This window comes from Python bivittatus, unplaced genomic scaffold (genome assembly GCF_059951505.1).
Source record: "Python bivittatus isolate LINGU-HERP-01145 unplaced genomic scaffold, Pbiv_v1 ctg000060_np1212, whole genome shotgun sequence".
Classification (NCBI taxonomy): domain Eukaryota; kingdom Metazoa; phylum Chordata; class Lepidosauria; order Squamata; family Pythonidae; genus Python; species Python bivittatus.
The window spans coordinates 10,508,622-10,534,025 of NW_028277044.1; the positions used below are offsets into that span (position 1 = coordinate 10,508,622).

General features: G+C 39.8%; 1 protein-coding gene across 3 annotated transcripts in view; it reads right to left on the reverse strand.

Moving 5' to 3' along the window:
- The window catches only part of PCCA (propionyl-CoA carboxylase subunit alpha), a 279,110-nt gene that overhangs the window by 83,614 nt on the left and 170,092 nt on the right, over positions 1-25,404 (reverse strand). For all 3 annotated transcript variants that reach the window (XM_088136492.1, XM_088136491.1, XM_088136493.1), the window contains one exon: positions 16,048-16,150. In XM_088136492.1, coding sequence (XP_087992618.1) covers positions 16,048-16,150 — 103 coding nt within the window. The remainder of the gene's footprint in view (positions 1-16,047; positions 16,151-25,404) is intronic.

Below are 25,404 nucleotides of genomic sequence, written 5' to 3' on the forward strand. Positions count from 1 at the left end.
TATTTTTAAATAATTGGTATCTGGCCATTTTGTACTTTCACAGGTCTTTGTTGAAAGCATAAAACTTTATACTCATGAAGTAGATTCTGTTCTAAGAGAATGAGCTTTGATGGTTTTAAGAAAACTGAGATTTCTGGCTTTGAAACAGCTAAGAATGAATTTCAGTCACCATACAAAAGATCCTCTTTCTCTTTTTTTAATACTGCGATAATGAATCACAAAAAGGATTTTTATCAAAATTCTCTCATAAATGTGAGATTTATCATGGTCAGCACACAAAAATCTCTATTTTTTAGAAAAATCAAGGGCAAATTCCTTTCATCTTCTTGTATCTTTTTGCAAGCTTTAGGTTCCAGATAGTCTGTTGCTGAGAAATCAACAAGGCAACCTTGGGTAAAAGTCTACCCTGGATATAAGTCTTGACTTTTTTACTAAGATTGCAGGATGAAAGCCAACCAGAAATTTAAATACTGATATTCCTCATTTCCACATAAAACATTAATGAGCATGGAACAATAGAAGGAGCCAAAGGAAGAAACGCTGAACTTTTCCCTCCTTCAGAATTTATTTATTTCAATTTATTTGGCCACCCCTCCTGCAGTATCAACTCGATAGCAGTAATTTCCCCCCCCTCACTAAACCAATTGCTATAGCAATAATTCCTCCTAAATGCTCTTCTCTTAACTGGGTTCAAACTGCTGTTCAAAAAGCAAGAGTAAAAAAGCTTGGAAGAATCTTCAAGCTGGATTCCACTTCATTTCTACCTTTACTCATGAAGGGGCAGATTCTTGTTTAATGAATCTGCCCTCTACCTTATATGGATCATAAAAGCTCCACTGAACAAAACTTTCAGTGACTTCAAGTCAAAATGGGTACCGGTTACATTACAGAGCACACATATTCATTAAAAAGAAGCAATCTCCAGTGTCTTCAGTTAAAATGTGGCCAAAGTGGGAAAGACCATTGTGAGAGATTAGAGGCTGGCAGCAGTCATAACATAGAGATAGATGAATGATCTGACTAGGTGTAAGATGTATGTTATTTGCATTCAGCTACTGTAAGAAGACTGTCTTCGTTTCTAGTAAACGAGTATACTGTATGAGAAACATGTAACTGATCCTCCCTACCTAGTGTATCAACATCTTCTACTTTCACCAACAGTCAGATACTGATACAAAATGAGTTCTTAAACAAAGCTGGGCTTTCTTAATAACAGTTGTATAAACATAAGGTTCTCTTTGTTAAAAAGAAGCAGACATCAAAAAGCAGTAAAGCATGGAGCCTTAAACCCCTTTTTGTTTGAAAAAATGTGTTTGAAGCGAGGTGTTTCTAGTTATGGGTGAATGCAATGAGAATTCAGCTGCAACAAATGGACATCCATCCCCTATGAAGGACTAATTAGATCCATCTGAGAAACTATGTCTACACTGCTTTACACGTTTCAAAAAAGAAAGTTCTGGTCTAGTCTTTTGAAAAGGCTACATCAAAACAGTTAGTCACAGCTGATGCACATCTAGCCAGTACAGTAGTGTTATTTTCTTTTCATTCTATAAAGCATTAAGAACCACATTAAAGTCATGATAATAAGCCTGTCTTGCCCTGAGAAAGGCAATGAAATTTAGAGCAAAGAAAGCAAGCTTTGGCAGAATCATTTTGAGAAATCTCCCCACTGGGCATGAATTTCAGAGGCATTGTAGCAAGATGAAATAGCCCACACATCAGACATGTTCCATTAGATGAAACAGTTAAAAATGAAGGGCTAATATTCAGGATACAGAGGGTTAACTATTTCTTTGGTGGATTCACGTCTGGACCCTCAATTCCATCGCAAAAATGCTAATACATACAATTGAGTATGGACAAACCAGCAGCAGGAATTCAGAGTTATAAGTTATGTCCTCAAAACAGATGGTCACAGTCTACCTACTATGCGATTATGTGTGTCTCATTTATTTCAGTGATGCCAAACATTAGGCTTGGCATAGCCAATGTGGGCTTACAGCAGAGTCCAGGTGCTTGTTAGCACTGGGACCAGAAACCAAAGGACTGATTGCATTGACTTTTCAAAGGCACTCACAATGGAAACAGTATCTACCAAATATCTTCTTGCCAGGCTCAAAATACACTAGGAATAACCATCAGGAGCAATTTGCTTCTAAAGCTAAAGCTCTTCCTGAAAAATGGCTCCATGACCATAAGCTGAGTGTGGCATGAAGAGGTACTTTTTAATGCTAATGAGAAAAATAAACATTACCACCCCAAAAGACAGAAAACACAAAGAACAACAAAATCACTTAAAAATTAAATTTTACAATAGATCATTTTCATTGAATGAGCTGAACTCTAGTTAATTAAAGACTACCCCTCATGATGATCTTGCAGCAGAGGTAAAAGAAGAAAGGGCAAGAGCCATGTCCCTTAGTCATACACATTAGGAAGGAAGGAACCAAACACTCCTTAGTTTTAGAACATTCTGACTAAAGCTTCACAGTGGAGTCCAGAAATATACAGAGATAAAAAAGAAGCATTTCCTTTTAAGAGTCGAACACTATATTTCATCACTTTCATTGAATGACCCAGAATTCCACTATTTTTAAAACATATTCTAGAAGTAATAGCAAATCATCTAAAACTATGCCAACATATGCCCATAAGAACAATTGATAAGAAAAATAAGCAGAAAAGATATCTTGCAGCAGCGGTTTAAAGAACGACAGAATATCTATAGTAGAAAATAGGGAGCTGGTTAGGATAAATGAAATAAAGAAAAACATCTCCACCCTAATTACCTTCCCAGGAACGTGGACAAACAATAAAGCCCATTAGCTTGACCATAAAACATTTAGAGGGCCAAGGAATTTTGACAAAAGCAGGATAAAATACTAGGAGCTGAACATACGCTCTGGGAAGCAAGGACAGCTTAAAATAGCCCCTTCATGTAAATTTTAAAAAATGCTCATTAAATACCACCTCTTTCTTCTCTAAGAGCCACCTTGTCTTTCTAATCCTACCCACACTACCTCATGGTTCTGCCCTATCCCACTGACCTCGACAAACACCTGATGTGCTGCTGTATCCAATCATAATTTTATACATCCACCCCTTTTTAGGTTAGCCTCAGTTGCCACCGGAACTATAATAAACTCTCTGTGGTTAAGTGGAATATGTAAGTATGCACGTGTATATGTGTATGTGTGTGTATGTGTATATATGTCTTTCTGCCTGTCTGTCTGTCTCCCCTGTCACCCCTATGGGTGTCAGGGGAGTTTGAGGGTTCTGCGCAGGATCTGAGCTGTTCCTAGCACTGCACTCTTCTGCACAGAGAGCTCTGATGTTGCTCCTGAGATCTGCTGGAGCCACTCTCTCAGCTTAGGAGTCACAGCCCCAAGCACTCCTACCACCACTGGGACCACCTTGGCCTTTACATTCCACATCCTCTCTAGTTCTTCCTTCAGGCCCTGGTACTTCTCCAGCTTCTCATATTCCTTCCTGAGGTTGCTGTCACTTGGCACCACTACATCTATCACCACCGCTGTCTTCTGGTCCTTGTCTACTACCAAGATGTCTGGTTCATTGGCTAGTACCTGCCTGCCTGTCTGGAAGTCCCACAGGATCTTAGCCCTGTTATTCTCTATTACCTTCTGTGGAATCTCCCATCTGGACTTGGGGGGGGTCTAACCCATACACTGTGCAGATGTTCCTGTACACAATGCCAGCTACTTGGTTGTTCCATTCAGTGTATGCTGTTCCTGCCTGCATCTTACACCCTGCCACTATGTCTTGGACTGCCTCTGAGGCCTCTCTGCACAGTCTGCACCTTGGGTCCTGTCTAGTGTGGTAGAGCCCTGCTTCTATGAATCTTGTGCTGCTATAATCAGCGCCTCAGTGCTGTCTTTTAGTGCAGTCCTTTCCAGCCACTGGTAGGATTTCACAATGTCAGCCACCTCAGCTACAGTGGGGCAAAAAAGTATTTAGTCAGCCACCAATTGTGCAAGTTCTCCCACTTAAAAAGATGAGAGAGGCCTGTAATTTTCATCATAGGTATACCTCAACTATGAGAGACAAAATGGGGGGGGGGGGAATCCAGAAAATCACATTGTCTGATTTTTAAAGAATTTATTTGCAAATCATGGTGGAAAATAAGTATTTGGTCACCTACAAACAAGCAAGATGTCTGGCTCTCACAGACCTGTAACTACTTCTTTAAGAGGCTCCTCTGTCCTCCACTCGTTACCTGTAGTAATGGCACCTGTTTGACCTTGTTATCAGTATAAAAGACACCTGTCCACAACCTCAAACAGTCACACTTCAAACTCCACTATGGCCAAGACCAAAGAGCTGTTGAAGGACACCAGAAACAAAATTGTAGACCTGTACCAGGCTGGGAAGACTGAATCTGCAATAGGCAAGCAGCTTGGTGTGAAGAAATCAACTGTGGGAGCAATAATTAGAAAATGGAAGACATACAAGACCACTGATAATCTCCCTCAATCTGGGGCTCCACGCAAGATCTCACCCCATGGGGTCAAAATGATCACAAGAATGGTGAGCAAAAATCCCAGAACCACACAGGGAGACCTAGTGAATGACCTGCAGAGAGCTGGGACCAAAGTAACAAAGGCTACCATCAGTAACACACTATGCCACCAGGGACTCAAATCCTGCAGTGCCAGATGTGTCCCCCTGCTTAAGCCAGTACATGTCTGGGCCTGTCTGAAGTTTGCTAGAGAGCATTTGGATGATCCAGAAGAGGATTGGGAGAATGTCATATGGTCAGATGAAACCAAAGTAGAACGTTTTGGTCTAAACTCAACTTGTTGTGTTTGGAGGAGAGAGAATGCTGAGTTGCATCCAAAGAACACCATACCTACTGTGAAGCATGGGGGTGGAAACATCATGCTTTGGGGCTGTTTTTCTGCAAAGGGACCAGGACGACTGATCCGTGTAAAGGAAAGAATGAATGGGACCATGTATCGTGAGATTTTGAGTGAACACCTCCTTCCATCAGCAAGGGCATTGAAGATGAAACGTGGCTGGGTCTTTCAGCATGACAATGATCCCAAACACACCGCCTGGGCAACGAAGGAGTGGCTTCGTAAGAAGCATTTCAAGGTCCTGGAGTGGCCTAGCCAGTCTCCAGATCTCAACCCCATGGAAAACCTTTGGAGGGAGTTGAAAGTCCATGTTGCCCAGCGACAGCCCCAAAACATCACTGCTCTAGAGGAGATCTGCATGGAGGAATGGGCCAAAATACCAGCAACAGTGTGTGAAAACCTTGTGAAGACTTACAGAAAACGTTTGACCTCTGTCATTGCCAACAAAGGATATATAACAAAGTATTGAGATGAACTTTTGATATTGACCAAATACTTATTTTCCACCATGATTTGCAAATAAATTCTTTAAAAATCAGACAATGTGATTTTCTGGATTTTTTTTCCCATTTTGTCTCTCATAGTTGAGGTATACCTATGATGAAAATTACAGGCCTCTCTCATCTTTATAAGTGGGAGAACTTGCACAATTGGTGGCTAACTAAATACTTTTTTGCCCCACTGTATCTGTCGAGGTTACATCCCATGCAGGGTCTTGTCTTGCCATGGCACTTCCTCTGCTTGAACTTCCTCCCATGTCTGCTGCTGCCTCAGGCATTCTCTCAGCAACTCATCTTTGGGTGCCATACCTTGCTGATGTACTGCTCTGGGTTTCATCCAGGCAGTGACTTTGACACTCACCAGACCCCGCCCGCCATCTGGCTGGTGTACAATCTCTGGGTGTTGTACTTGGGATGGAAACCTCTGTACAATGTGAGGAGCTCCCAGGTCTTCACATCACCAGCCTCCATGTCCTCCTTTGGCCAGCTCACTATATCGGCAGGGTATCTGATGACTGGCAGGGTGTATGTGTTGATGGCGTGGATCTTATTCTTCCCATTGAGCTGGCTCTTCAGGACCTGTCTTATCCTTTGTTGGTACTTGGATGTTGCTGTCTTCCTTGCCTCCTCCTTGTGACTGCGGGATACCAAGGTACTTATACCTGGCCACACTTCTCCAGTCCAAATGACATCCCTTCAGTGTCGGGGATCAGCGAGTTGATGGCTCATGCACTCTTAGCATACAGCTTGATGTCATCCATGTAGAGGTGGAGGCTTATGGTAGTTCCACTCTTGAACTTGTATCTGTATCCAGTCCTTGTGATTATCTGGCTGAGGGGGTTCAAGCCTATGCAGAACAGCAGCGGGGACAGTGCATCACTTGGTACATGCTGTACTTGATGGCCACTTATGCAAGCTGTCTTGAGTTTACTTCCAGTGTTGTCTTCCACAGTCCCACTGAGTTCTTGAGGAAGGTCCTTAGTGTCCTGTTGACTTTGTGTAGCGCCAGACATTCACAGATCCATGTGTATGGCACTGAGTCGTAGGCTTTCCTGTAGCCAATCCAGGCTGTGCTCAGATTGGTCTATCTAGACTTTGAGTCTCGTATGACTGCTCTATCTATGAGCAACTGATGTTTTGAGCCTCTGGTGTTGTTCCCAATGCCCTTCTGAGCTATGCTCATGTACTGGCCCATATGGTCGTGTAGCTTGGCAGCTATGATGCCTGATACGACTTTCCATGTTGTGGGGAGGCAGGTTATTGGCTGGTAGTTGGACGGTGCTGTTCCTTGTGCTGGTCTTTCATGATCAGCACTGTCCTTTCTTGTGTTAGCCAGTTTGGTGGGAGCCTGCTGCTAGCAGTTGGTTCATCTGTGCTGCTGGGCATTCATGCACTGCTGTTAGTTTCTTTAGCCAGTAGGTGTGGATCATATCTGGGCCAGATGCTGTCCAGCTCTTCATGTTCTTGACTTGCTGTTGGATGTCTGCTATTCTGATGGTTCCTGTTCTGGGACATTGCTGTGGTCTGCTTTCAGGTCCTACAGCCACTTTGCACTGGTGTTATGTGTCTTCTCTTTCTCCCATATGTTCTTCCAGTACTGTTCAGTTTCTGCTGTTGGTGGCTCTACTGTTACTGTATTGTTGCACTGCAGTTGGGAGTACACCTTGGATTGTTTTCGGGTTTTTTTTTGTTTGATAACAGGGCATTTGTATTCTTGGCCTCTGCTTCTCTAGTGTATCTCCTTACCTGGCAGCCAGTGCTGTAAGCCTTTGTTTAGCAGACTCTAGGATTCCAGAACACCAACTAGCAGTCAGAAGACATGATGAAAACTCCTTTATCTCACAACACATGGACAGACTTAACCATAGTTTCAACTGGGAAACTGTTAGCATCTTAGACCAAGCTAAATCCAAAAATGTGAGGGAATTCCTGGAAGCTTGGTATTCAGACAAGACAACCATCAACAGGCACAAAGAGATAAACAACATCTACACACTATTCAAAAGAGACAATAAAAAGGAAAACAAAAGACCAGAACATCTCCTCACCAGCAATCATCTCCCAGACAAGCAGAGATTAACACCAAGGTTATCACCAGACATACAATCAGCAGTAAACAATACCCTAATCAAGGGACTACCAGAAGGAAAAAAATAGAACAAAACAAAACCCACACCCCCACCAACACTGACAGGCCATGCCACTGTATATAAACAGAGAGCAAACCCCATTCCATTCTAGCAATGAAGATGTTACCTAGCCAGGTAACGAAACATTTGCAAGAAAACAGCCAAGCTCAGAGAACCCCAAGGACTCCATTGGCATCTTCCAGCATACTATCTGATGGTACTTCTCCACTGAGCCTTGGTAATTGGTCTCAAGGGTTGACTGTAGCTAGTTTATCCATGATCTTATGCCTTATATCAGCTGCTGTGCTCTGTAATGGCGGGGGTGGCAGTACTGTTCCAGTTTCAGGTGTTGGCTGCACATCCAGTTGTTCTTCCAGGTCTTCTTGAGTCCAGGATGTAATGTGTAGTTGGTCTATCTCAAGTTGTGAGAGCACTTCCTCTTCACTATGTTCAAGTGTTGGGTAACTAGCTGTTTCTCAGTGTGGATGTAGATCTGTCCATCCATAGTTCCCTCATACATTTCATATATTCCCTCTCATTAGGTCTGTTGTAGTAGCATTCCATCAATTCCAGGTTCTCTTGTCTCATCCATGTATGGTTTCTTCCAGTAGCCCATTTATCATCAGATTGTCCTGGTTCCCCAGCATCTGATGTGGACTGTTAATCCGAGTGACGTCCAAGCCAGCATAACTCTCTTAGTTCGGGTCACTCTCATATTTGAGGTAGGCAGGTGAAGTGTTAGAGGGTCTTTGCCCAAGGACCCCTACTGGTAAGGTAAGTACCAGCTGGGATTCGAACCCCAGTCTCTGCGTCAAAGGGTGGTGCTCCAACCATTATGCTATCCAACTGCTATACAAAATTTACTAAAGGTCCAAGGGAATAGGGTAGACTTTCCTGAATATCTAAAAACCCCAGCTGTCTGTTCCTTGAATGAAAGTTTTGTAGTTGGGAAAAGATCGCAGAAACGTTTCCTGTACTAATCACAACCTCTATCTGCCTGACCTCTGTAGGGTTGGGTGCTAGGAAAGAGAGCTTCAAAGATGAGGAAGTTTTTAATAAAATGCAAATGTGGATGGGTACCAATTTAGTGGTTTTATATGGGGATTGGACAATTCTATACAAGATCAAGCTATCAGAGGCTATCTACTACTTGTGATCTTTATATGCTATTTCTTCAATGACAGGCAATATACTTTAATTACCAACTGCTAGAGAGAGATACTGATAGAGGGCTATTATTGTACCGTACATTCTTGAGGGCTTCCTTAATACATCAATTAGGCCAATATGCAACATAAACTTCTGGACTAGATTAACATTAGCCTGATCCAGCATGTCTCTTCTAAGAATTTTAGTTACCAGAAAAATGATCAGACAGTTTTTCAAATTCCTCCAGAGCAGTTGCAGCACCTAGCTGACCCTGGTATCTCAGAAGCTACAGAAGATTGCATCTGGCATATCTTTGGAGAAAAGATCTCCACGAAATACCAGGGGTTCAGGCTAGAATGCAAACACATCCTGGAGGAGGCATCCTGGAGGAGGCATCCATGGGAGCTGTGTCCCAATGTAGCTGAAGGGGACAAGTTTGACTACTTATTACTCTTTACTATATTTTTAGTCTGCCAAATAACCAGAGTTCCCTGAGCAGATTACAAAACTAGAAGCCTGGATTAGAGTTTGAAAATTCCTACAAAGATACACATATTTCTATTCATTATCATGAAGCCATTTATAACCTTAGAAATCTCCATTGTGAACTAAGGTATGTTGTTTCTAAATATAAATTTTAAAAAAAATCTAAACAGAAATAAAACATGCCATTGCTTCCAAAGTTTAAATGCTTCTATTTTGTAGATAGAGAGCCAGTTTGGTGTAGCAATTAAGGTACTGGCCTAGAAATCAGGAGACAGTGAGTTCTAGTCCCACCTTAGGCACAAAGTCAGCTGGGTGACCTTGGGCCAGTCACACTCTCTCAGCCCTAGGAAGAAGGCGATGGCAAACCACTTCCAAAATATTCCCAAGATTACTGCAGGGGCTAGTCCAGGCAGTCATCAGGAGTCAACAAGGCATAGGCCTCGAAGGCATAGGTAGGTAGGTAGGTGGGTGGGTGGATGATACAGTGACCCAGTCTTCTGATATTCTTATGTTAGCTTTTCAAACTCTGATACTTTTTAGATAGAGCAACCTATGTCAAATGTGTTCCAAATGTGACTTGAACTGTTGTGTTAATCATCACCTATTCAATAAACAAGAACTCCTTCATAAAAATATTATCCATCATCTCACCAACTTTTTAATTTGTTTTTGATTCAGATATATGAAGCAATGAGGTAGTAGTACTGCTGGGGGCTCTGTTCCTTTCAAGGATGATGATTCTGAGTGTGAATAAGACTCTATGTATAATAGTACTTTCAATATACACAACTGTTACTTTCAATATTCTATTTCCTCACACTCATTTACCCCCTCTGATGTGAACAGGGGACCTTATGCAAGGTCAGACTAAGATCCGTATTTAAAGAACAGCAGTGGGGAAGGATAAGCAAAAAAATATTAATAACAACAATTATGGTTAGAAGGTGAATTAATCAAAAAGGTCAGTAACACAATGCAAGTAGACATAAGATTTCAAAATAAAATGGTAAGCATGAAAAATGAGAAACCAAATATGCTTTAGAGAAAATATTTCACCATACTATACATATTTATGTGGAATAAACTAAGTGTTAAATATTGCTGGAGAAACACAAGTTTCCCAACTAACCTAAAAGCATTATCTGAAGCAAAACATCACAATAAAACTATTTCAAGCTATAATTAACAACTTTAATTTAAATTTTATTTCACACCGTTGCTTTCATACAAGCAGTGAATTATTTACTGACATGGTAAGATAGCACATGAAACTTTTCCCTAGTGTGTATCTGCAAATATAGCTGTTCTTTATTTTGGTTTCAAGCCACAAAGCAAGATAAAACTGGTTGGAAGCAAACTCACTGAAGAAATGGTTCCTCTGCATTCCATATCAGAACACACCTGGTGTGCTTCCAGGGACAGTGAAAGGACAAAAGCACTGAGCAAAAAGTAGTCTGAATTCTAAGGTAGAAATGTTTGACATTTAAACAGTTGGAAGTATGATACACGGAGCTAAAAATCTCAATTCCTTTATTCTCAAGATGTTTAATACCAGGAGGGTACCAAAATGAGCATGTTTTCTAGTTTCCCAATTAAGAGATATACACAGCAGAGAGGAAAATAAACCAAATAAATATTGAGAGAGAAGGACTGAGTTAGAGGGGAAAAAACTCTCCACAATTATTTATCTTTAACTTTTTTGTTCCTCACTGAACATTCTCCATTGTGGGGCAGAATAATTACTAAGTACAGAATTCAATGAACTAAGTCTTTTATATATTGTGTTATAATATGTAGATTTAGCTGTTGTTCTCACAACATGTAAAATCAAGTACGTAATAACAATAATAACTATACATAATTAAGTTTCTAACCTTTACTATTAATTTTACTCCGAATTTAAAAGTATTATTTGTACTGTATATAATCTCAAGAAGAAGGTATATTAACATTATTTCAAAGCCAAATTGCTCTCTACAAACTAGCCTCCTGAAAGAAGAGGGTGGATCACAGATCTCACAATGAATGGAATAATTCCAAATTAAGGGCCTCACTTTCAAGTGAGAAGGACGGATATATAGTCCTCGACTTATGACAGCAATTGGGACTAGAATTTCCATCCCTATGCAATGCAGTCACAAATCGCTTAGCAACATCAATCCCTGCAGTCCCAATTGCTGTTGTTAGCCAAATCCCAAGGTCATTAGGCGAGGCAACTTCCTGCCACCTTCCCACAACTAAGTCAGTGGGGAAGCCAGCAGGAAGTTGCAAATCCCAGACAGCTTGCAAGCAGGCCAGCAGGCAGGTAAGTGGGTGCTGCCAGGTGGGGGAGGGCACGAGGGAGGTGCAGTGAGGGTTGGGAAGGGTCTGCAAAGGCGTGCAGGGGTGTGCGAGAGGCACGGCAAGGGTTGGGGAGGCTGCACGAGGGTGTTCAAAAGTGCAAGGGAGCCATGGCGAGGGTCAGGGAGGGTGGGCAGGGGTGCATGAGTGGCCTGCATGGCACGAGCACAGAGGGGCTGGGGGGAGGGTGCACAGGTGGGGAGACTTACCCCAGCGACTTGTGACCTTTTTTTTCTTTCTTTCTTTTTCATTTTCTTTTTTTTTTTTTTTCATTTTCTTTCTGGAGAAGCCAGTAGGGATGGTCACAAGTCATGGTCATGTGATCGTGGGGCATTGCAACTGGTCATAAGTGTGAGCCGACTGCCAAGCACCTAAATTGTGATCATCTGACCATGGGAATACTGGGGCAGCCGAAAGTCTGAGGACTGGTTGTAACCACCGTTGTAACTCCAAATGGTCACTGAATGAACAGTCATAAGTCAAGGGCTACTTGTATATCTAAATGCTTCCAGTTCTTCTTTGCATACAGAAACAAGCAATAAGATGTAAGGTTCAACTAGGACCTAAACAAATAAATAAATGCATCTTCCTGCATGCCAGGCAAGGCTGATATTAGGAGATAATGAGGAGATATCACTCTTGAAAGTTGGTCTTGCAGTGTGGATTATAAACTGCCTTTTGCAATGAAGTAAGACCTTGATTCTGTTACCAAAACACTTAAGGAAACTTGGTGTAATGGTTAAGGTTTTAGGCTAACAGGGCAAAAACTCAGGTTCAGGTTTGACCTTAGCCATGGAAATTCTCTGGGAGACTTTGGGCCAGTCATACTCTCAGACTAACCTAAACCACCAGATGCTTATTTGGGGCAGAAAAATTAAGGGGGAGATCTATATGTATCCCACCTTGGGCTCCTGGAGAATGGGCAGGATATAATTTTAGGCAATAAATAAAATATTCACTTCAGAACAAGAAGAAAAATGAGAAAAATGGCAAAATAAAAAGGATATAAAATGTTGGGGCAATGCTACAAGGTGAAATAGTAACTTTGATGGTACTTCTTAGTAGTGAATGATCTAATTAACACTTTACTGGAACAATAATCTAAAAGAACCCTTCTAAAGAGATAAAACACGGAATTAAACTGGGATGGCCCTGATCACTGAAAATTACATTATTCAGTGATGCTAGAGCTTTATTCTATATCCAGTTATTATTATAGTATATATATTTGTTTGCTTATCATATTTATATGCTGCCCATCTCACAGAAACATGACTCTGGGTGGTATACAACAAAACCATAAAAAACAGTAATTACAAAAACACTCTACAATTCAAACATTAATATTACTCTGATGAGAAAACAAAAGGGCTAGGGAAAGCATTAGATGTTACAAGCAGTGCAGCCACCTCATTAAATCCCCATTTCTACAAGACCACCAAGCCTGTTGACATAACAGGTTTCAAAGGATTTCTGGAAGTCCAGTCTCACCTTGGGGGGGGATGATGGGCAGACACCATGGCAGAAAAGACCCAGCTCCTGAGTCCCACTAGATGTAGTTCCTTAGCAGAGGGGACCTGAAGCATACCTTTTCTGCTGGACTTGATGGGATGGGGAGAAGTAATTGGGAAGAGGCAGTCCCTCAAATAACATGGCCCCACACCATGAAGGACTTTAAAGATCAAAACCAGCACCTTGAAGTGAACCTGGAAGCAAACTGGCAACCACTGCAGCTCATGGAGCAGAGGTGTAATGTGTGCTATTCTAGGGGCACACATAACTGCCCATACCACTGCATTTTGCACCAGCTGAAGCTTCTGGATACTTTTCAAGGGCAGCCCCATGTACAGCACATTACAGTAGTCTACCCTGGAGGTGACCAGGGCATGAGTGACTGTGAGCAGAGCCTCCCGATCTAGGAATGGAAACTCCGACACACAACACAAAGCTGTGCAAAGGCCCTCCTAGCCATGACTGCCACCTGCTCTCTGAGCAGGAGTCGTGAGCCCAGGAGGACCCCCAAGTTATATACCAGGTCTGCCTGGGGCAGCGTAACCCCATTCAGTACCACAGATGGTATAGAACCAGAAGGCCCCAGAATCCAGAGCCACTCAGTCTTATCAGGGTTCAATTGAAGCCTGTTGTTCCCCATCCAAATCCACACAGCCTCCAGACACCAGGATAGGACATCAATAGCATTGCTTAATTTGTCAGATGTATAATTGGGTATCATCAGCATACTGACGATACCTCACCCCACAGTGACAGATGAACTCACCCGGCAGCTTTATGTGGATCTTAAACAGGAGTGGAGAAAGCACTGAACCCTGTGGCACACCACATAGTAGGGGCCAAGGGTGGGAGACCCCCCAATCACTGCCAATTGGTATCGACAATGGAGAAAGGAGGAGAACCAGCACAACACATACTACCCTACCACAATCCCTGGAACGAGTCCAGAATGATACCATGGTTGATGGTATCAAAGGCCACTGAGAGGTCAAGCAGAGTGAGGATGGACACACAAATCCAATTCCACTCTCACCAGAGATCATCCAAAAGCACAACCAATACCATTTCTGTCCCATACCCAGGCCTGAATCCTGACTGAAAGGGATCCAGATAATCCACTTCATCCAGGGTCCTCTGAAACTGCTGCACAACCACCTTCTCCACCATCTTCTCCAAAAAGGGGAGGTTAGATACTGGATGAAAATTGTCCAGTAGAGTGGGGTCCAATGATAGTTTCTCTCTCTTTTTTTAATATCAAGTCATGTTTTATTGAAGGCATTCTCTGATATATGTGTACGTGTATGTGTGTAATTTTTATGAAGAATTTTGATTATACTAGTAAAATCTAATATAAACTAAATTTAAAGAAAGAAAAGAGAATAGAGAGAAGTAAAAAGTGCAAGTAAAAAGAGAAAAGTAAATGTATAATAAAGAGAAAAAATATACAAAGTAATTAGTATAATTATAATAATATATAATTATACTAACCACTTAGTACTGGTAATCAGCTGTCACCTTAAAATAATTTTTTAAAAATCCTCAAAATATAGGTACCTGAACCAATCAGATGCTGCCCTTATAATGCAGTGTCAACTACAGCACTGGAATGACAACAAACCAGAAGTATGACACTCTAACAGCTTCATTGGCTGAATGCTTTCAAAAGTAGTACTTGATTAAGTCAACTGTCTACCTCTTCTATTTCTAGAAATTCTGTATTTTACAAATGACGAATCGCTATTGCAACCTTGACTTGCTGTCCAGCATAGTCACAACTCCCAGATGCCCCCACTCTGACCCTAACTATGTCAATATATAAAAAGTGAATCTTCCAGTAGCTTTCCAGAGAAAATCCAAAGGAAAAAGTTACAAGGAAGACTCCTGGGAATTATTCTATGCCAAAACAGTAGCAAAAAAAGGGATGAAAGCTATAATAAGAGACCGTCAGACAATTGATAATGCTAAAGCTGCAGAAGTAAAGATTATAAAAATAGATGAGTGAGAATATGAAGATGAGTACAAAAGAGGGGGAAAATGAGGCTATAATTGTCCCACCCATTCCCCAAAATATTTTTAAAAGCAGCTGTAATTTCATGAGATTGCCCAATCCCCCAAATTCTCTTAAATTTGATGTTTTCATATGATGTTCTAATTTGAAAAGTTTATTTGAACATAATTTATTTGAACATAAAGACTATTACTTTAATCCAAGAATGGAGCTGAGACCAACAGTGCATTGTTTGTTTTGTTCTGCAGCATGTCTTAGATCTTCCCTCATAAAAGCCACTACCTTCATTCATAACCTTCTGTAACCATGGCATGGGTGATCGCAGCTAAACCTACACCTCTTGAACGTAAACCTACAAGAAATGGCTAAAACCCTTGCAAGAGGTTTTTTGGACCGTGGTCAAGAAGAATTCCAGTGGTTGGATTTCAATGGAAGTCCAATTAATATGCCAGTTTCATTAGGCAGTGATTCACTAATCATTTTTACGTAAGTTGGAAAACAAAGCAAAATCAGTGCCTTCCTGCCAAGTGCTTATAAACAAATTAGAATGTGAATGTGGACAATTGGGTGTGCAGCACTTTGGAACTCAAGTGAAAAAGATGCTTTAAAGCAAGCATAGGTACTTACATAGAACCTGTGGCAACTCCTTAAAGCAGCTGGATCTTTTCCCAGAATCACACAGCAATCCTCTGCAACTGTAGTGCGATTCCAAAGAAAAAGTACTTTTGGGAAGGAGTTGTCAAGAGGTGCTACATGTGAACACATGGGCATTCTGACGCACCTTGTCCTATGTGAAGCTGAAGTCCTGTATAAGCATCATGAACAAAATGGACCTGTAATACGTAAAATCTAATACATTTATTCTGATATAAGCCTTTGATGATTATATTACAAGATCTGTAGCTGATTTCCCAGAAGCAGACCAACAGAAGCATCCCTCTCTGGAAACTATGCAGGTGCTTTCTTTCTTCAATCTAAGTTTTGGAACCATAATCAAACATACCACACAATTATAAAATACTATTTATTACAACTGTGAGAATACTTACCAAGAAATTGGATCCTTGACATGAAGCTACAACTGAATGAGTTGTGTCTCCAAGCTGGACTTGTAATTCCCAGTTGTTTGCATCAGGCTGAGCAATGGAAATCCTAAAACAAAACAAGACAACAAATATTTTAAATAGCTTCAATTTAGTTTCATTAGGCTGGCCAAGAGAATGCTTCTAATTGTAAAGGGCGAAGGGATGGATCTGCTTCTTCAGACTCCACCCGACTCATGCTAGCTTGTGGGGGTGCCAGGTATTTTACAGACTCTAGCCTTACAGGTCTGTGAGGGACGCTTATATTCAGTCTTGGAACAATAGAGGGGAAACAGCTATTTCAGCTCATCTCTTGGGAATCCTAAGTACTTTAGCTTGACATAACATAATGGTAGCTTCTGGGCAGATGTATCTACATTCTAATTCTCCTCTGAGAGTTAGGGCTGCTCTGTAAATAAGCAGTGTCAAAAATATTTACTGTGCTCCTACTGTGGATTTATCTTAAAACATAAGCGAGCTGAACTGTTTTCTTATTAATAGAAGCAGCAATAAAACTATAGTATGGGATTCCAGTGTTAAAAGATAGAAATACATATTTCCAATCTTCTTTACTGTAAATTCATCTGGTCTTGAAAACAAATCCAATTGCAAATTTCAAGAGAAGGAAGCAATATCTGAATATATTTCTGGAAAGAACTACAAGAAGCATATAAATGACTTGTAGACTAATACACAAATCGGTAATATATAAGATTCCCTAAAAAGGAAAATTTCAGGGAATTACTAGTCTCCCAATGCAAACTTTGTATCTTTCAATAACTACCTGTACAATTATACAAAGGAGTTTGTCCTTTCGTACTGTCCTTAAGTTGCATTCTGCTGTGATGTTCCAGACATTTGACAATTTTTAAGCTATGCCAGCTGCTTACCATGCTAATCATAATTTCACATTGTTACCCTATGCTCTCTTCCATCCTTTTTATTTGGCTACCTGTTCATTATCATAATTGGCCCACTTTTCTCCTTGAGTTCTTCTCCTGTGATTGTATGCCCTTGTTATAACTCAACATATGTTTGGTGATTTCATTCTACTAGAAGCCTATCTTCTTCCTGTTCTCTACAAGTACTACAAATAATCCTATACTATGCTATTTTTTCTTAAATACATTTATAGAAAAGGAAGCCTAGTGAACTTAATCCCAGTACACATTTAGGAAGAATATGTCATCAAGAAATTTCCTGACAACCATCTCACAGAATTTCCTTCCTGACAACCATCTCACTGCTTTATCTTAGGGTTAGATGCTGCTGCAAATAAACGTATCAAGAGATTTCCACACCACATTACAACCTGGCAGAACACATCCCTGCTCAGGCTCCATTCCTGGGATCTAAATCCATTCAGCTGAGCCAGCCTGCCATGGAACTGTGTGTCTCCCTCACATGTTCGATTGAGAGGGTAACTCCTTCACAAAAGAGTGTGAGTTAGTGACACTACAGAAATGCCTTTATGAACCACCTGGAGCCATTGACAAGCTGAAGGAAAAGACCACATACTGATAGCAGGTTCACTAGTACAGCATATATATGGGCATGTAGGAGGAGGCCTCCTGGAGTTTCAAGGTATCAAGCTACTCCAGGAAGGACTGTAATGTTTCCATATGAAACTTATCTCTTGAATATTAATTTGCTGGCTTCAGGTCTAGAACAGCTTTTAATTTGCTGTTCTTTTTAGATACTACATAGATCACATAGCAGACCAAGAAGATCAAATATTTTTGGTGGGTACCACTGGTTTAATTTCTCTGAAATTAACCAATGTTTCTGTTCCTGAAGCTGTCTGGATGATAGGGCAAAGTGATGCTGGGAGGTTTTGGTGAAGCCTACACCTATGAGACATGGTTCATAAAATCCATACATTGGTTATTTAGTTTCACAGGTTGGTAGTTTCCCAATCTCCCATTTACCTAAGGGTTGTGATTGTCATTGCTGTTTGTGCCTCCCCCCACCCCACCCTTTCACCTTTTGAACATTAAGAAAGGTAGATCCTCTTGCAGACTGGACAACTCTTGCTTTGGTTGCAGCTGGGATATTCCCCAAGAGGTACAAATTCCCTTGTGTTCTTGGTTTCTACTCCCATAGCAATAGGATGGAAAGACTGAAAGGGCATAGCATGAGCTATGTTTCCCTACCCCCGAGCTTCCCATTTGATAAAAATAACAAGTTTTCCTCTCTGCAAAAGCATTAGAGTCAACATCAGCATAAGAGAAGACAACCCAATATGCCATTATCTGAAAGTGAGAAAGACACATCCTCATTTTATCAGATACCTGCACATCAAGATGAAGGGGGACAAGAAGCAGACTCCAAAAGAATGAAGGTACTAGCAGGAGAAATAAACATTTAAACAATCAGCATCGTGCAAGGCAATTTATTCCAACAACTAGCAGATCACGAAAGACCTGAATCAAAAAATCCCAGTGAAGCCCCTCTCGTCCAGATTGAGAAGCCCCATGTTCTTGTACTAGACATTTGGTCCACTTTAGTTGCAAGAATTAGGCGAGTAATAGATGAATGAGTGCAAGAGTGAAAGTGCAAACAATGAATGTTCTATTTCAATAAAGCTTAGTTATGCTTGGAACTCTGTGTGCTCGTGATTTACTAAAAGATTCTAAGACGTTGTTTTAATTGGCACCTATGGAAAAATTAGGCCAGGTAATCCCATTGAGTGTTGAACACAGGTTTTTCCTAAATAAATTCCATACCCCCTTACCAGAGCTGCACAAAGTTAGCTCCTTCAAGATGCCCAACACCAGTCATGCGTGAACTGCTATTCAAAGGAAGTGGGAGGAGTCTGACGACACAATCAAAGGGAAGAGAGGAAAGAGAGTGACTGCAAATAAGTGGGACTTACAAAACCATAGGGCAAGTCAGATTTTGGGAGACAATTCCTAAACACTATTTGTTATTATTAAGATCTTTTTCTTATATTTTGTTTCCTCTAGAAAATTCTGCAATGTTCTCCAAACAATTTCTTTCCTTTAAAAGTTCCTATAATTAGCATGGGTTTGGATTTGGAGTCCATATACCACTTTTTTTTTTTTAGCCAAAGTTGCATCCTGGTTGTAATAGCCTGAGCCTTCATTCTAGCAGAAAACTGAACACAGTCTAACTTGGCTTATTTACTTCGGCCCATCCAGTTTGGCTGGGTTGTATCCTTTGCTCCCCAGCATCTTGCAAACTTTCCTACTTAGAGTAAGGAAGTCAGAATTTTGGAGCAAGCTATGTCTGCTCCTCTTCTCCATCTGCAGAAAGTTCTCTTCCCTATCAAATGGAAGGTCAGATTCCCACTAGGGTAGCCTTGTTTCTGTGGGATTTCTGATCTCTATAGAACCTCTTCCCCCATAGGTATCAGTTCAGAGAAGAGAAAGAGGTGGTCGAGGAAGATTGGAGTTCAAGTGGCTTCTCAAAGGATTTCCTAAGGGGAAAGACCTTTTACCCCCCCTAAGATGGAGGTGCTTAAAGCACTGGGCTGGGGAATTTAGGGTCAGGATGGAGATGATTCATAGACACAAAGAAGGGATCCAGGCAACTGGAGACACTGAATCAGCAGAGATTATCTGGCAAAGCCACCTCAGCACTTCAACTGCTAAAAGTCCCATCAACAAACGTTATGGAGGAATGGGGTACCCATTGCTCTCAGCTTCTGTCTGCTCCATTGCCCAGACTCCTTACCTCCCTGAAGGAGCAGAAATCAGTCCACTCATGGTTCCAGGAGCTAAATGGTTTGTAACTGAACTTCTGTTGCTATACTTCTAGTGGCTGGCTCTGGTGGCTGAAGAGAAAAAGGTGGATGCACAAGGACAACCCTATGGCCTACAAATGGCCTGGTGATCTTGTGGTCTCAGCCATCAGAGAGGTCTTCAGACATTTACAGAGACAATCCTGAGCTGCTGTCTCCTTCCTGCCTTGCAGTTTTCTTACATCTACAAGGCACATATAAAAAAGAAAAGAAAGAAAGGGAAAAGGGAAAGAAAACAAAAAGGAGAAAGAAGAATTAAGCTAAGCAAGTATAGCTGGGAGCTCTCTGATGGTGTTTGCCAAGCAGATGTGAGAACTAATTCCAGCAAGGTCAGAAGAAAACAGCCTGAAATCAGACCAGTCCATTATCATAACAAGGGACAGGTAGAAATTGTTCTTCCCATTCAGACAAGCTTCTAGCACAGTACCACAGGTGGGAATTGCAATTTAACTATAAATAGGGCACACATATGACACAAAGCAGTCACTGCAATGATTTTGTAATGATTTCATTAATTCTTGCAATAAACATATCAAGAGATCAGCATCTTTAAATGCCTGTCTGCAGTGCAGAGAAGCCTCACACCGGAATTGGCAATGCCTTCTACAGTTAAAAACTAAATTGATCAACTAAATAGATCAGTTGTGTTTTCAAAAAAGGGTGGGTTAAAGTATGAACAGTAGCACTGCCTTTCTGTTCCAGATCGAATTTTACCCACACATATTATCAAATTTAAAAGTATTACCTTTTTCAAACAATGCATATGCTGTTTTATTGCATTTATTTTAAGTATTTTTGCTATGTTATTACTTGATCAAGGGTTTTAAAAATAAAACCACACACTCTCCCAGCCATTAACACATGGTTGCTTTTTGCTGGCATAAAGCTGAAAACAGAAGACATATAAAATCAAATTTTATTTTCTTAAAACTTAATGTGGATGAGAGTGGACAAATTATGAATAATTTGATAGCGATTAAGAGGATATGCAAATGCTTGTGTACACCACTGAACCAAGTTCAAGGTGCTAGTACTGAGTTTTGGGCTCTGTACAGTAGTAATATCCGATGGATTGCCTTGTCTTTGGTAAACCTGCCCAGTAACTAAAATTTGAATGGCAACCATTTGTGGAACTCCCTTCCTGTCCAGGGAAGAAACAACTTCAAGTCAACTAGCAAAATTTTGGACCAAGCTACCACTACAATTTGTCAGGAAAACAAAGCAAAATAGTATCTGAATCAATCATACTTGACATGTAATTTATATACACCCATACAGAACCTCAAGAATGAGCTCAAGATATAACAATTGGATCCCAGCATTCCTCAATCCAGTGGTCTCCAAAAGAGTTGGGCTACAATTACCATCACATCTTTGCGTTTACAAAATACAGAAGTGGGGAACAAGCCTAGATTAGTTACAACTTTTGGTGTAAACTGACCAACTTACTAATGCAGACTGTCAAGGTAAAGAGAGCAAAATATTATATACATAGTTTGTAATACACACACACACAGTTACAAAATCCATTTCTTCCATTTTTGCCTCCTCACCAAGTTGTTTAGGTACAAAGCATCAGTGTTCTACATGTAAAAAATGTGACACTATTTATTGGGTTTATCTACTGGCTCAATCCAAATGGACTCTAAGCAACATATAGATGCTAAAAAAAACACATTACTGAACAATAAATATAACAACATAAAATGCAAAATTATTGCTAAACTACGTAATAGTCCAAACAATGCAAGCATCCATTCATTATTGAGGTAAGTATCTATTCTATTTAAGCTTTGATGGCCACCAATCAACTTCCATATATGAACTGAATTATTTGATTTGCAGGAAAAAAGAGGGATTTTCCCATCCATATTTGTAACTGCTCTAGATGATATAATGGACTTAAATGATATCACGAGTTATATGAACAAATGCATTTCATTAAATGTTGAAATGTTGACACTTCAACATTTAATGAAATGCATTTGTTCCTTTAACTCTTGATATTATTTAAGCCCATTGTAAACTAAAACAAAACAAAACAACTCTATATTAAATTTTTTTTTTTAATTCCCAGGCAAGAATCAAATCAATCCCAGCATTGCAAAACAATTTTACGCTGACACTCCCCTAAACTAAGAAGCTATTTTTTTCCTGCTGCACAATCACCTATTTCAGCAACTAAATAAAAATGATATATTGACTTTAAACAATATTAATGGTCAAAGAATAATTAAGAAATCCTTCATCATAACTTTCACAGTTGGAGGCCTGTAAATGATCAAGAATAATGTGCTATATTCCTTAGCCACTGAGGACAATTTCTAAATACCAATCTTTACAACAGAAAGGGGGGGAGCGGGGTAAAAAAAACTCTTCAGAAAGTGGGCCATTCATCTGAATCAAGTTCAGAGAATTTCCAGGACTGTGAAAAGAAATGTTATGCAAGCACATCAATGTATTCTGTGGGGGTAGACTGAACCAGCTACATGGAGACTACAAAGAGGCCCTCCCATGGCTCATGAATAAGTTGAGGAAATGATCAGAAAAAAAAATAGAGAGATGTTTAGACAGATGGCCCACTTAAAATGCCTGGGACAGGGCATAAGCAATTTTAATGAAACTTTAGATCCAGCGTAAAAATTGTGGTTTTATTTTAAAGGGAAAGGCAGGAGAAAAAAAGGCAAATAAATTTTTAACAGTTCACATACCATCCATTTTATGGCAGAAAAGACAAAACAATTTCAGCATTATTTGTTTAAAAGTTCAAATACAGAAACATCTTTCACAGTGCCTTCAGCTATACAGAATACAGAATTTTTGATAGAAAGATGAAAAGAATTTTAAACAGAAGCTGATTGCCAAACAAAGGAAAAATGCTTTCCTATTCAAATGCTTTCAGTGTTTTCAAGCATAACAGTTCAAAACACTGTAAAAAAATAAAAAACAGAACTTTACTATTTTTCCAAAACTAATTTTCTGTTCATTTCTTCATTCTTGTATATAATTATAGGAAGACACATCTGTGCTCCTCCAACAAATGTACACACAAACATGCTTAGATATTGGTACATGATGAAAGGAAATTAAATTACAACATGATTTCATTGTAAGAAATGAGAAAGAAATCTGATGGTATGAGAGCATCACATACAATCTTTAACCTCAGAATTAGGAAAGAAAAGTTGGTTTTTCCTGCATTTTGCCTCCTCTACAGAACTGACTCTCACAATTCTATCCTATCAAGCTCATTCAAGGACAAAAAAGAATATTATAAAGGGTGGAAATGAAGAAGCACATGACCAAACAGCTGTTTCTAAAAAAACCCTAAACTCTATGAATGTATGTTTCTTGTTGAAACAGCAATTTTCTTTACAACATTCACAGGTTTCTGAAGTTGTATCACAATAGGTTTGGTTCTGTTTTTTAATGTCCAAAGCTACATAAACTCATATCATCATTTGTAAAGAGACTGTCATATCAGGATATCAAACAATAGCTTGAAGCTGGTTCAATAACAATGATTTGGCTCTGATATCTGAATTCAAAACTACTATATCACTTCAAGTGGCTACTGTACAAAGTATTCAGGACACAGAAAAGAAATGCAGAACTGTGGTAACCATGGTTGTACATTTGGGAGCTCTGATTATGGCATGGAACTCTTAACTTTGATTAATAGAAACCATGACTTGCTACCAAACATTCAAGAAGATTAGGTGATTTCTCAATAGATGAATGAGAACAAAAGGATAAAATAAATATATCACAGTATTTGAAGAATGTAGAAAATAATTCTAACATATTAAAAGCAAACTAAAACCTCATACATTTGTAGACATCTATAGATAGCTAGATTAAGACTGACTGAAGTTAGGCCATTGCTTTATCAAAGCAGGTTTTTCACAGGATAAAATAGAAACACGGGATGGGGGAAAGCAGAAGAACATTGTAACACTCCCTAAATTATCTAAAAATCAGTAATTCTAAATTACTATGTTATTCATACTATTTTTAGAATTTAAATAAGAATAAATGCATTGTTCTTTAAATATATAACACATTTATAAATAATGTTGAGCATTTCCATCGAGCCACTCTGTGCCATTCCAAAATACTCAAGATCACCTGACTTCCCTTGCCATCATCACTCTTCAACAGAGGATCCTATTAATATCTGGCTCAGATATTATGCAAGAGTAATAACTGCTGTGAAGATAGCTTTATAGTAATAATGCTGTAGATTAGGGCCAGGTGGTTTCCCATTGAGAGGACCTCTTTCCTGGTCCCATGACTCAGTTGCTAAGCCTTCTCTATTCCCTGTTGGCCTTAATGCGCCATGCCAGAGTTTCACAGAACTTTTCAACTTGAGCACAGGTACAGCTTTGCTGCTCCACCTCACAACAACCAGCCATTTTTCAAAAGAAATCATTCCAAAAACAAATGCAAGGCGAGCTAAAAATTAATGGAGGTGGGAAGAGAGTGACATTGGCTAGAGGGCTTTTAGTTTAATTTTTTACTTGTTTATCAGCCAGCTAATAAGTTGAATAACTTTTCTATTGTTCTTACAACCCCATGCTTCAAATTTTTAACTTGAAAACTAGCCATTTTCAAGTTAAAAAAATTGAACCATGGGGTTGTAAGAACAATAGTAAAGAGAATCTGAGGGTTTCTGGGATGATAACAATGGCTATGGAAGTGCCTATATAGTCTGCCATCAAGCACATATTGTGAAATGCCAGCAGGCTAAATTATGCCAGCATTCTAAGGATTGCCTATACAACTAGGTCATAGTTCATATGGAGAATCAACAGTAATTCAAATCACAAAATGAAAGTTACAATTAGTTTCTTACTAACACTGTGAAATCACCTGCTGTTCAAAAAGACTTCAAAGTCTTTTTCAGAGTCCTCTCCAGCAGTCTGCCACTCGGTCCGTTCCTCACCTGGCCATGCATGGGACTTGTGTTGGCTTTATCTCTCGTCTAGACTGCAACCAGTCCTGAACTGGTCTACTTCAAGATATCCTTGGGGCCAGAATTTGCCAACACTTACAACTGAGTATCTAAGAACTGGATTTTGATTCCTATCAGAAGAGAAATTTACCTCATTTGGAGTTGTTTAATGAAAACTTAAGTAACAGTGGAATAGTTTATCCCTAAAGAAGTCCAAAGTTTCTATCAACTTCAAAGTAAGGAAGATATATTAGGGAACAACCTGAATTTGTTTATAAAGCTGTGTCAGTGTGCCTGCTTATGCTCCAGAGCTTTCTGTAATATATTCTATGACAATATTTATTATATAATTATGTGGATTCCTCACAGACATGATGTACTGCAGCTAAAGACAAAGGGTAATGAAAGAAAACTTCTATAAAGCAAATATTGATGAAGGACATGAGATAACATTAATATGAAATAAAAAGAGAAAGTGCCACCCCTGTTTTTCAGAAAGCAAAGGTTCATCTACAATTAGTGAATAGCCTATAAATGAGTAATTACTGGCATTTGGCGCCTATAAGTGTACATTATATTTTTGGGGTGGAGAGGAGTTAAACATTTT